We start from the raw sequence: 12,023 nt of genomic DNA on the forward strand, positions 1-12,023 counted from the left end.
ATTGAAGAATAGCATGAAAGGGGGCTAACAAAGCATGCAGAGAAACAGATGGACTACAGTCAGTAATTGTAGAGCTACAAAGTGCTTCTATATGGTAAGTGGAGCTGATAAAATGGACAGTGAGTGTAGAAACAAGGAGGTGGTTTTAATGTTATGGTATATTAAATGAGATCTTTTATTGGTAATTGCTGTTTATTGACAACCTAATATAACTTACCTGTGCAGATGTGTCTGTACTAAGGGTTTACACACTTTGTGGTCAAGCTTACTTTTAATGTCATAATTATAGGCATCCTCCTTTATGTTTAAGTTTCATACACATTTTGAAATGTGTTTATGGCTCAGTGGTTAAGGTACTGGACTAGTAAACAGAAGATTGCCGGTTCAAGCCCCACCACCACCAAGTTGCCACTGTTGGGTCCCTGAGCAAGGCCCTTAACCCTCAGTTGCTCATTGTGTAAGTCGCTTTGGATAAAAGCGTCTGCTAAATGCTGAAAATGTAAATGTAAATGTTTATATGTCAAAGTTGGCCAATGCTTAGGTTTGTTCATAGAGCACTGTGTACCTGTTACACCGACTGACTCCAGCATTACTGGAGTAAGAAGCACAGCTGCTCTCCATTCAGGAAGTCTGGTAACGTGGAATGTGCAAGTGTCTAACTTTTTTGCAACCCCCACCTTCATCAGCCCTCAATGTTACCGTTGGCTCAGGATCAAAGAATGGTTCAATTCACGTTCCCACTTTCTGTATAAAGTACAGGAGTGCTGGGTAAAGTAGGCTTGTGTGTTACTCCAGTGTTTGTTTTTTTTTCTTTCTGGAATTTTTCCTCCGTTGGCCAAAGCTGAACAAAAAAAAGAATGTGCAGTGGAAAGTAGGTTCCTCATGTGATCTGAATCTGCTTTCATTCTTTATTTGAGGCATCACATTGCTGAGGCACGAAACACAAAGCCTGAAGTTTGGAGATGTTAAACAAAAGCAGCAAATTCATTCATGTTAATGTTAAAAGGGAGGGGTTGAGGTACTGCATTGTTCATGGTGTTAAGAGACATTCTTAAGCTAACAGTGATTGTAGTCTACATTTCGCATTAATGGTGTCTTTTATGCCAAGTAAGCTCTCACATAACACCACCAACATGATGATGGTGCCTAATCTCTAAGCATTCAAGGCTTTTTCACTGTACCACACAGGCTGGTTTTCTGCCAGTAAAACCAGATAAGTTTTGCTTGCTAGTCTAAACCTGTAACAGTTCCCAATATATTTAAGTCTTTTTTTAATAATACAGTTGATAAACAATGTGTAGCATTTTAAGGAGGTCATTAATATCCTAAACTAACAGAAAGAAGAGATGCTAAAACATTTCTCCAATAATAACAGTTAACTTTTTGATTATGCATTTAGTAAGTAGTATGTGATTTAAGGCACAGTCCTTCAGCTTACAGCAGTGCCTTATCTCAGCTCTATTTGCATATTACCCTCACTCACTCACTTACTGTCTAAGCCCCTTATCTTAATCAGGGTTGTGGGGGTGCTGGAGCCTTTCCCAGCTTTCAATAGGCACAAAGCCCACAGAAACACCCTGGACAGAGCGCCAGTCCATCGCAGGGGAGCCCATTAACCTAATCGAGTGAGTTCCCAAATAAATCATGCCAAATTATTACCTGTGTTCATCACTTCTGATACTTCTTGTTGGTTTTGATTATTTTGTAGATCACTTGCACACTTGGGTGAGTGGTAGTTTAGGGGTAGGGCTTTGGGCTATCAACTGAAAGGTTAGGAATTCGAATCCCAGCTCTGCCATGCAGCCACTGTTGGGTCCTTGAGCAAAGCCCCTAACCCTCTCTGCTCCAGGGGCGCAGTACAATGGCTGACCCTGCGCTCTGACCCCAAAGCTGGGATATGCGAAGAAAGAATGTCATTGTACTGTACACCTGTATATATGTATGACAAATAAAGGTATTCTATTTTATTGTAGCCCTAATCGTGTACTGTATTAAAGAGCCCATCTATTCGGCATCCCTGGATCCCACTACTTGTATTGCTTTTATATTTGTGTTACTACAGTATCACTTTTAACCAGAGCAACTTATAATGATGACATTTACTTAACGTTTTCAGCATTTAGCAGACATTTTTATTTAAAATGACAGTACTGTAACAGTGTATTGTATAAGCAAATGAGGGTTAAGATCCTTTCTAAAGGGCCCAAGAGTGGCAGCCTGGCAGTGGTGGGGCTTGAACCAGCAACAATTTGATTACTAGCCCAGTACCATAACCACTGGGCTACAACTGCTTGACAGACTACAGTCTAAGCAATAGAGGGTTAAGGGCCTCGTTCATTTGTGGGGCTTGAACCACCAACCTGTTGATTACTAGCCAGGTATCTTAACCACTGAACTACCAAGGGACAAGTTTTATGTAAACCTTGTGTAATGTCATACACTGATCAGTCATAACATTAAAACCACCTTGTTTCTACACTCACTGTCCATTTTATCAGCTTCACTTAACATATAGAAGCACTTTTTAGTTCTACAATTACTGACTGTAGTCCATCTATTTCTCTACATACCTTTTTATCCTGCTTTTGCCCTGTTCTTCTATTAGTGGATCAGACACAGCGGTGCTGCTGGAGTTTTTAAATACTGTCCACTCACTGTCCACTCTATTAGACACTCCTACCTAGTTGGTCCACCTTGTAGATGTAAAGTCAGAGACAATCACTCGTCTATTGCTGCTGTTTGAGTTGGTCATCTTCTAGACCTTCATCAGTGGTCACAAGAAGCTGCCCACGGGGCACTGTTGGTTGGATATTTTTGGTTGGTGGATTATTCTCAGTCCAGCAATGACAGTGAGGTGTTTAAAAAACTCCATCAGCATTGCTGATCCACTCATACCAGCACAACACACACTAACACACCACCACCATGCCAGTGTCACTGCAGTGCTGAGAATGATCTACCACCCAGATAATACATACTCTGTGGTGGTCCTGTGGGGGTCCTGACCATTGAAGAACAGGGCGAAAGCAGGCTAAAAAAAAGTATGTAGAGAAATACTGTAGATGGACAACATGTAGATGGTTTTAATGTTATGGCTGATCAATGTACATGCTCTTAAACTCTTGGAAACCATACGGTTCCTAAACTCTAATCAGCACCAGCCATATGGAAAGGTAACACAGTAGACAGAATTATTGGTATTCCATCAAGTAGACAAAGACTTAACTGAAATTGCAGTTTATATTTGCAGGGCACAACATGTCTTTGTCTTGTGTTTATACAACAAGGCTCCATTTGAGCTACTGTATGCGGTAGGCAGCATTTATGTGGACAATCTTGCCATCATTCAAAAATGCCTTTTTAACTTTTTTTATTGTAATACTTGTGCTCAGGCTAATGGGTTCAGTCACACCAGTTATATTTCATATGGGCACAGAAATTAATGATCCAAATTACTGTGTGTATTTTTGACCCTGCATATTTGGTCATACTTTCAGAAAACCCTCAATTAGTTGGTTTGGGTGGAGAGTCTTAAGTAAAGAAACGCTGCACACCAGACAGCTGAGCGAGATGAGGGTTAGTTCTGCCTGGACTAACTCTCATTTTAAAAACACATACTTGCATACCAGATTTCATCTCACTCCATTTCTACCGCTCTGTTTCTCTCTCGCCTGCTCTGCATTTTGTAGAGGCTTGCTCTGCGAAATATGTAGGGCTTTTATATAACTGCCTGGCTCAGAAAAATGGCCCGAGAGACTACATGGGTTAGAACCTGCAACACGTCCTCAGCTACAGTGTAACCACACAAACCCTAATAAGGGTTTAGACTGAAGTCACTGGGTTGAGTATAATTTAGATACTTAACTTTATTAAATAAATCTGAAACGAGGTAAAACAGGTTATGACAGTAGATTGGGTTGCTGTGGGGCAGGGGGGAAGTTGTATTGCAGAATGATTTCATAATTTTCTGGAATGTCTATGGCAGCCACAACTAGTACTGGTCAGTGTTATTTACACATATTTTTTAGCCTTGTGGGTTCTTTTTTAATTATACCTCAAAATACACAGCTGAGTAGCATATAGGAGTGAAATTAAACTGTCACAATAGTAGGTTAAGTCCGCACAATAAAAGCGATAGCTCAGTGGTTAATTTACTGGACTAGTAATCAGAATATTGCCTGTTCAAGCCCCACCACCACCAAGTTGCCACTGTTGGGCTCCTGAGCAAGGCCCTTAACCTTCATTTGCTCAAAATTGTGTTCAGTCATAATTGTAAGTCGCTTTGGATAAAAGTGTCTATAATTGTATGAACTTGTATTTATGTTAAACAAGACTTAAAGGCATAAATATAGAATTAACAATTGTTTTACTATTTAACCAACCTAAACACTACCACATCACCTCACTGTTGCGTTCTACCCCACTGGCTTCACTGTAGCTGCACACATTCATTTTAAAACACTGATGCTCACCTACAAAGCCAAAAATGCACCAGCCCCAAGCTACCTTTGAGGTCTAATAAAACCCCGCTCTGTACCACGCAACCTCTGAGCCACTAGTCTCGCTTGACTTGATCCTCCATCCAGGACTCGAGGAGGACCAGCATCAAGGCTTTTCTCTGCACCCAAGTGGTGGAACGAACTTCCTCTGTCTGTCCGAAAATCTGCGTCTCTCGCTGTCTTCAAAAGACGATTAAAAATCCACCTCTTTACTAAGCACTAAAGCTTACTCACTTACTAACGCTCTTATTCATTTCTTGCAAAAAAAACCCCACTTTGGTTCTAACAGGGTTTCAGCAGATTTGTGTACTTGGACTGTCGTCTACTTAAGCTAGAGTATGGTAATGTTTACTATGGAAGCACTTCTGTAAGTCACTCTGGATAAGAGTGTCTGCTAAATGCTGAAAATGTAATGTAAATGTAAAAGATTTTCTTACGTCATGATAATGTTTCTTTAGTAACTAATCATAATCAGGGTTGTCTTCATAAATTTGCTAAATAATTGTGATAAATAAAGATTTTTTTAAACTTGAGAACAATAAACAGGATTATATTTGTGATCATTTTGCAGCCCTACTACAATAAATTAGTCACAAATCTTACATTTCTGATTCAAGAGCTCTGAGTGGTGGTAGACTGGCACATTATACTGAATTCTAAAGTTTTTATTAATTTTTTAGTTTTGTGTTTGCAACAGCTTTGTTTTGTTTACTTTAAATATTCAAATAATACATTTAGGATTAGAATTAATCACAGGTCCTTCTTATCTGCCTAGGGTTGATGTGTATACAGATCTTTGCTGAAAAAGCTGCTATAATGTTATGCAATACTTCAATCTGATGGATATTAAATGTGACTTGTCTGAGTTTTGTCACGCACTGCTGGAGACTCAACTGTGATCCATGTTTGTCATGGCTGATTGAATAAATGTGTTCCATTCAGTCTCATAAAGCCAATGCTAACATACTATGCAAGGTGTTTTGCTGCCCATTTAAAATATATCTTTTACCAATAATAAATAATAATAATAGTAATAATAATGTTACACTTATATAGCACATTTCACAAAACCCAAGGTCGCTTTACATACAAAAGTAACAATCACACAGAAAAAAATAGAGATAGAGCTTGTCAGTAGAGCTATTACATTTTTTATTGAAATTATAGCTAAATATAAGACAGCTGAGCTGAGCAGATAAGGGTCTTGATTAAGGCTTTGGGTAAAGCCAGAATTTTAATTCATCATATCTTAACATCTCTTCTGATTTGTACTCAAGAGTTTTAACTGCTATACTGCTACTCTGTCTAAATACAAATGTTTAACTATTAGAACTATCTTTTCTGAAAATGTGTGTAATATTTGTTTCAGAGTCTGAAATCTGATGAAGACACAGCAAGCAACAAGGTCACAAGTGGAGAGCAGGACTCCAGTCAAAACTCAGTTCATTTTGAGGCACAAGGTAAATGTTGAGTCTTACTTTTTATTATATTCTTTTAAAAATTTAAGTAAAATTATCTCCATCCACTTATAAAAGAATGTCTACAGAAAGAGATTTGAATAATCCCTATATAAAGCAGATTGAACTTGTGAATGTGGTTTTGTTTTTAAAACTGTAGCAGCAGAAAAAAAAAACATGACATTATTTGTACACTGTTTCTGTCCAATTAACCATTCAAGGCAGAAGCGCCCTGAATGAAACATCAGAAGGGGGAAAAATATGATCTGATTTACACAAAATGGTCTGAAAAAGCATTTAATAAATGACAAATCAGATGGCAGAAATGCCTTTTTGCTGAGAAAAATCAGATAAAAATGGCCGACAGACTGAAGCTGACAGGAAGGCTACAGTAACAAAATGTTTTTTTGTTCTTACATTATTCTGTATAAATTCAAGTGACTGTTGTGTAATAATATCTGTCTGGGACCAACAACCAGGGCCGGCGCTAGGGTGCCCCCCCAGATTTTCTCACTGCCCCCCCCCCCCTTTCTGTAACGGGGCTAACGGCTTCTTCCGCTACCGTGGGAATTAGAAAGCTTTTGGTTATTATTTTAAGTAGTGTTCACTTTTAGTCTTAGTAACGCCATGTGTGTGCAGGTTATATCAGCATTTCAATGTGTTTAATACACCGCTGTTTGAGTAGTGCAGTGGGCAGAGCGCATCTCGCATATTTTTCCACCCTAGGTTCAAATCTGGCTTAGGGCGAAACTAAAGTAAAGCATGCAGTGCCAGTGCTATATTTTCTCACAATTGAGTATTAATGGGGGCACTTATAGACAGAGAAAGCCAAGCATTTAGTAACACATTCAGTATTAAATTTTATGAAACATTGTGAAATTATGCGTAGGCAGTCTTATGCTTGGAGTCCACAAAATGATTCATGCTACAATCATGGCAAATTTGTTGTAGCTGTGACATCAATTCCCAAGCACTTTAGCTAGAAAAACCTGCTTTAGCATTAAACCCAATGTGTGCTTGTACAGGTCAGTTAAAGCTCTGGAAGCCCAATAGCTCAGGAAGTCGAAAGTACCATACTGGTCCATGCCAGGATGTAACAGATGTGCAAGTGAAGGCAATATGGGAGGAGTTGGGGGTTGGCGCTGAAGGAACGTTGAATAAGCAAGAGCTGTCAAAGGTCTGCAACCACATCGGACTCAAGGATCTACAGACTGAGGTACGGCTTTTCAAAACTACACAAATACAGAGACCTTGAATAAAGTGCAGGACACTGCCCCTGATAGTGATAAAAATGGTTCTGAAGGACTAATTACGCCTCCTGGTTTCTGGAATGCGTTATCAGTTCAATAACAGATCATATCTCATCACAACAGAAAGTGTTTCCATGGCTATTGCAAGGCCACAAACTGATTTGGAGATATTGAATTGATTTTTGAGTGTAACTGATTTTCCATTTTTTGCTAATAATATAGATAGAATAATACTTATACACTGCATGGCCAAACATATGTGGACACAAACATCCTTTTACAACACCATTAACTTTAATATGGAGTTGGGCTGTTTTTTGCTACACCAGCTTTTACACTACTCAGAAAGCTTTCCACTAGATTTTGTAGCATGATTGATGGCATGTACTTCTATTCAGCCACTAGACTATAGTATGGTCATATGGTACATATGTTGCAGTTGGTGCTCTAATTCATCCCAATCATGTTTCATAAAATTAAAGTCAGGGGTTGTGTTTGTTTGTTTGTTTGTTTATTTGGGATTTTAACGTCATGTTTTACACTTTGGTTACATTCATGACAGGAACGGTAGTTATTCATTACACACGATTAATCAGTTCTCCCGCAGACACGGTGAGAACATGCAAACTCCACACAGAATGGACCCGGACCGCCCCACCTGGGGATCGAACCCAGGACCCTCTTGCTGTGAGGCAACAGTGCTACCCACTTAGCCACCGTCCCACCCCAGGGGTTGTGTAGGCTGGGCCATTTTGTAATGGCACTTATGCTGAAATAAAAAGGGCCCTCCCTAAACTGTTGCCACAAAAATATCATACAGCACACCTGTTGAGAATGACTATAAAATTCTGTGCTGTAGCACTGACATTTTCCTACACTGAAATGAGTATTAAAACTATTAGGGCAGCTGTAGTCTAGCGGTTAAGGTACTGGACTAGTAATCAAAAGGTTGCTGGTTTAAGCCCCACGACTGCCAGGTTGACTTTGTTAGGCCTTTAACCCTCAATTGCTTAGACAGTGTCACAGTACTGTAAGTCGCTTTGGATAAAATGGATAAAATGCCGAAAATGTAAATGTATTATTTTCCTACTTGAGACTATGCATTTAAGATGGTGTGCTCCTCCTAGTGGCTGTATGCAGAACAGCATGTCATTATGTTTAAATGAAAAAATTTTTTATACTACTCGTTTAAATCATTTTACCTTTTAAATTCTTGTAAAATCCTTTGTAAAAGTCTAACTGTATAAATATTCACACAGGAGTTGGATGCCCTGTTTAGAAAACTAGATAAAGACCTTGATGGAAGGGTGAGCCTTACCGAGTTCCAAAAAGGATTATTCAGACATGGAGACTTGCCTGCACCTACTGCTGCATCCACTCCTGTCCGACTTATTGCCCAGCACCCTCTCTCACAGGTAAGCCTTCTGATTTTTAAATGCTTGTGTTTAATAATGCAGTTTTATACAGTAAAATGGGTGTCATTGATAATACACAAACAAATAAGTTAAAGTCAGTTATGTAGTAGTATGGAGAACTGAAGAACAGAACGCACAGCTAAAGGGCATCAAAAGTGACAAGCCTAGTACAGGATGGCATAGAAAAATCTGGCTGCCCACTATAACCAGTTATAAACAAATGAATGTTTAATAGTTAGTCTACTTTGAACTCATTACCTTTACAGTTGGCGTATGAACTTCCCAAATGTATACATTTACAGAAAGACTAGGCCAGGCAGCTACATACAAATAACTCCACAGCAATGCCTTGTGAAGCTTCAAGACTTATTGTAGCTTAAATAGAAGCTTTTGTTGAAAAAAAAAGATGTTGTGCTTTCTAGCACTCAATAACTATGACAGTCACATTTACATATACATGTCCTTTATATTCTTTTAACACTTCCGTCTTACATCAGAAATGGCAGTAGTTAAAAACAGATAAATACATCGTCTATAGAAATATGTGGGCTGCATCCCAAATCACATAATACCTTAATCCAGCACTCATAGCAGAAAATCAGGAAGACCTAAAGAACCTTACAAGAAATGTTAAAAACAATGTGAAAAGATGGGACTTCAGCTCAATATAAGGATGACAAGTCATAACAATAGAAAAAATTTGCTTTACCATTGAGGGAAATTATGGTGAAGTGGGATCAATTATTAATAGCAAAGTATCCAGCAGTCAGTAAATAGACTAGAACTAAAATTCAGATATAACAATTTTGTCTCTCCCAACAAAGATCAGAATTGTCGAGACTGTGGTCCTCTTTCTGGTTCTTTATGGATGTCATGTAATCCATAAAAAACAGGACAGGAATAATACTGATGCCTTTGAACTCTAGTGCTGGCAAAGACTTTTGAGAGTATCTTGGAAAGAATACAAAAAAAACTAATGGATCCTTGACCAAACCCAAGTCCTCCTCAGCCCTGATGTGATAAAAAATCCCAAAGAGCACTGGAAAAGTGTCACTTTACATAAGTACAAGGTTACAAACTAATAATATATTTGCTTTTTGACCTTATTTTTGAGGGAAATTTGTTTGGATGAGATGTAGCAACAATTACTGTCCATTGTGAAGCAAGCTTAATATTAGCATAACAGCTGCCATGCAAGTAAGAAGCAGGGACAGTCACCCATGTTCCAGCAGATTTTAATAAAGAGATTAAGAATACTTCTAATAAGAAGTCAGCACCATAGCTGTATTTTTAGACAGGCATAAATACAGCCAGCTACTTACCTGTGCTGAAAAGGTCCTAATTAACCATGTAGGTCACATAATAACTTGAGTGGGTGGTTAGCATTAGCTTCTTTTTCTTGCAGTGATGTTCTGGTTTAGAGACACATTTTATTCCAAGTGACTAATGTCATATGATCACTGTGCTAGAAACACTGTGCTAGGAACCATGATAAAAACTGCTTTTTGTCACTGGTAAACTAACTGCCTTTACCTGACCAGCCACCTGGTGAAAACAGCTCCAATATCAGGATCCAATATAAGAGCTGCAGATGCAGTTAATTAAGTTAACTGGGAAGGTGGAGCTTTGTCTGGTTTCCAGCCCTCTAAAGAAACAAAGAATGGACTTGTACAAGCGCAGTAATGTGGAGCACTGGCACAATGTATTGCCCTTCAGAAGATTTACCTGGCCTGAGTTTAATAACATGGAGATTTGAGGACAATATTGAATCTTTTGACAGCACTCTGGACTCTCCTGGGGTGATTTACTTATTTGTCAATGAACAACAATTTCAAGAGCGCTTTAAAATGGTGCTTTTCTTAATACTGTATAAATAAGTGCTAATTTATTAAATTCAGTCAGATTTGGTAGAGGTACAGCATGAGGCCACAGGATTTTCATAATCTGAATGTGATTTGTGTTAGAAGTAGGTCAAGCCATGCTAAAGAGTTTAAATCTTGCACCACCAAGAGCATTTTATAATAGAAGCTCTGACTGAAATAAAGTTTATGTTTAAGTAGTGTTCACTAGAAACAGCTTTCTATTAAAATGTTATGTACAGTTCTGTTGAGATCCACTTTAACTGTTGTTTAAGTACCAAGTGTTTGTTATGTCATTACCAACGTTCTCTCAGGCTTTTGAGGAGCAAGTGGTGCGCTCCGCCTCACCCTCACTGCTCTCTGCTGCGGTGGGCCAGAGGCTTCTCTCACGGCTGGACGATGGCTCGGGCTGCACCAGCCCAGAACAGGTCATTGCCGTTTGGACTGAGGAAGGAATCCGAAACAGCAGAGATATCCTACAGGTCAGAACATTGTTACTTTTTATTTAGCAAATGTGTTTATTTTTATATAACATTTCAAACAAGGAAAAAAATAAGAGTTAACTTATAACAATGGAAAACTTAAATTCAGATGAGGTATTATAATTTTTCTTTATTTTTATTTTATTTTTTTTTTCATTAATTTATCTGTCACACTTGTAAAAAAAAAGTAATTGGCCCTAAACATAACAACTGGCTGCATAATTTTTGCAGCAATACCTGTAACTAAATATTAACTAGAATTTGTGACAGATTTTCTGATTTTCTGACAAGAGCAGTTTGTTTTTGTTTCCGGTTTTACCACTGCACCTTTGTTGGATTTAAGCCATAATTTGACCTACGGATTTATTAATGACTACATTTTTAGTAAATGTAAACTTGCCTTACCAATTACATTTAAATAAATGGATGCTTTGTGTGTGTGTGTGTGTGTGTAACCAAGTTCTTTTGGTGCATTGGTGCCATATGCGTTGTCTAATGTTGAAAAATCATTTAGTATAACAATATCTAATTATAGACTTAACAATGAAGGGTACGATGAAGTTCCCCCTTTTATGGCCAGTGAGTTCTATTCATAGTAAAGCAAGAACATGAAATATTACAGTGAAATTAGAGGGATAGAAGAATCTTTCGGCCTTTTGTCTTCTTTATGACGTAAAAGGGACAGTACTGTGGTAAAATAGCTTGTTCTGAAATTTCTCTTGATAATATCTTACATCTGAGGACTTGCATTATTATTTTTTTTTAAATAAAGAGGAAATGTAAAACAGTTTTTGTTTAGCTCACAAAACAAATATTCAGGTTGATGCTGATGAGTTTTTGTAACCCTCCAAATAGACTCTGGACTTCTCTCTGGAAGAGCGGCTGAGCCTTGCTGAGCTCACACTGGCGCTGGATAATGAGCTGCTGGTCAGCGGTAACGGAATCCACCAGGCTGCCCTCATCTCCTACAAGGATGAAATTCAGTTCTTACAGTGAGTTCTAATACTCAAATCTTAATCCCCTCATAACAATAAGTACTAGTATGTTATATAAGAAATATT

The 12,023-nt window shown here is 38.3% G+C and overlaps 1 protein-coding gene across 1 annotated transcript in view; it reads left to right on the forward strand.

Annotated features, from left to right (window-relative positions):
- Positions 1-12,023, forward strand: part of ninl (ninein-like) — a 42,978-nt gene that overhangs the window by 5,604 nt on the left and 25,351 nt on the right. The window contains exons 5-9 of the mRNA XM_062995158.1: positions 5,869-5,959; positions 6,982-7,172; positions 8,466-8,621; positions 10,795-10,962; positions 11,818-11,954. Of these exons, the coding sequence (XP_062851228.1) occupies positions 5,869-5,959; positions 6,982-7,172; positions 8,466-8,621; positions 10,795-10,962; positions 11,818-11,954 (743 nt within the window). The remainder of the gene's footprint in view (positions 1-5,868; positions 5,960-6,981; positions 7,173-8,465; positions 8,622-10,794; positions 10,963-11,817; positions 11,955-12,023) is intronic.

This window comes from Trichomycterus rosablanca, chromosome 5 (assembly GCF_030014385.1).
Source record: "Trichomycterus rosablanca isolate fTriRos1 chromosome 5, fTriRos1.hap1, whole genome shotgun sequence".
Lineage (NCBI taxonomy): Eukaryota > Metazoa > Chordata > Actinopteri > Siluriformes > Trichomycteridae > Trichomycterus > Trichomycterus rosablanca.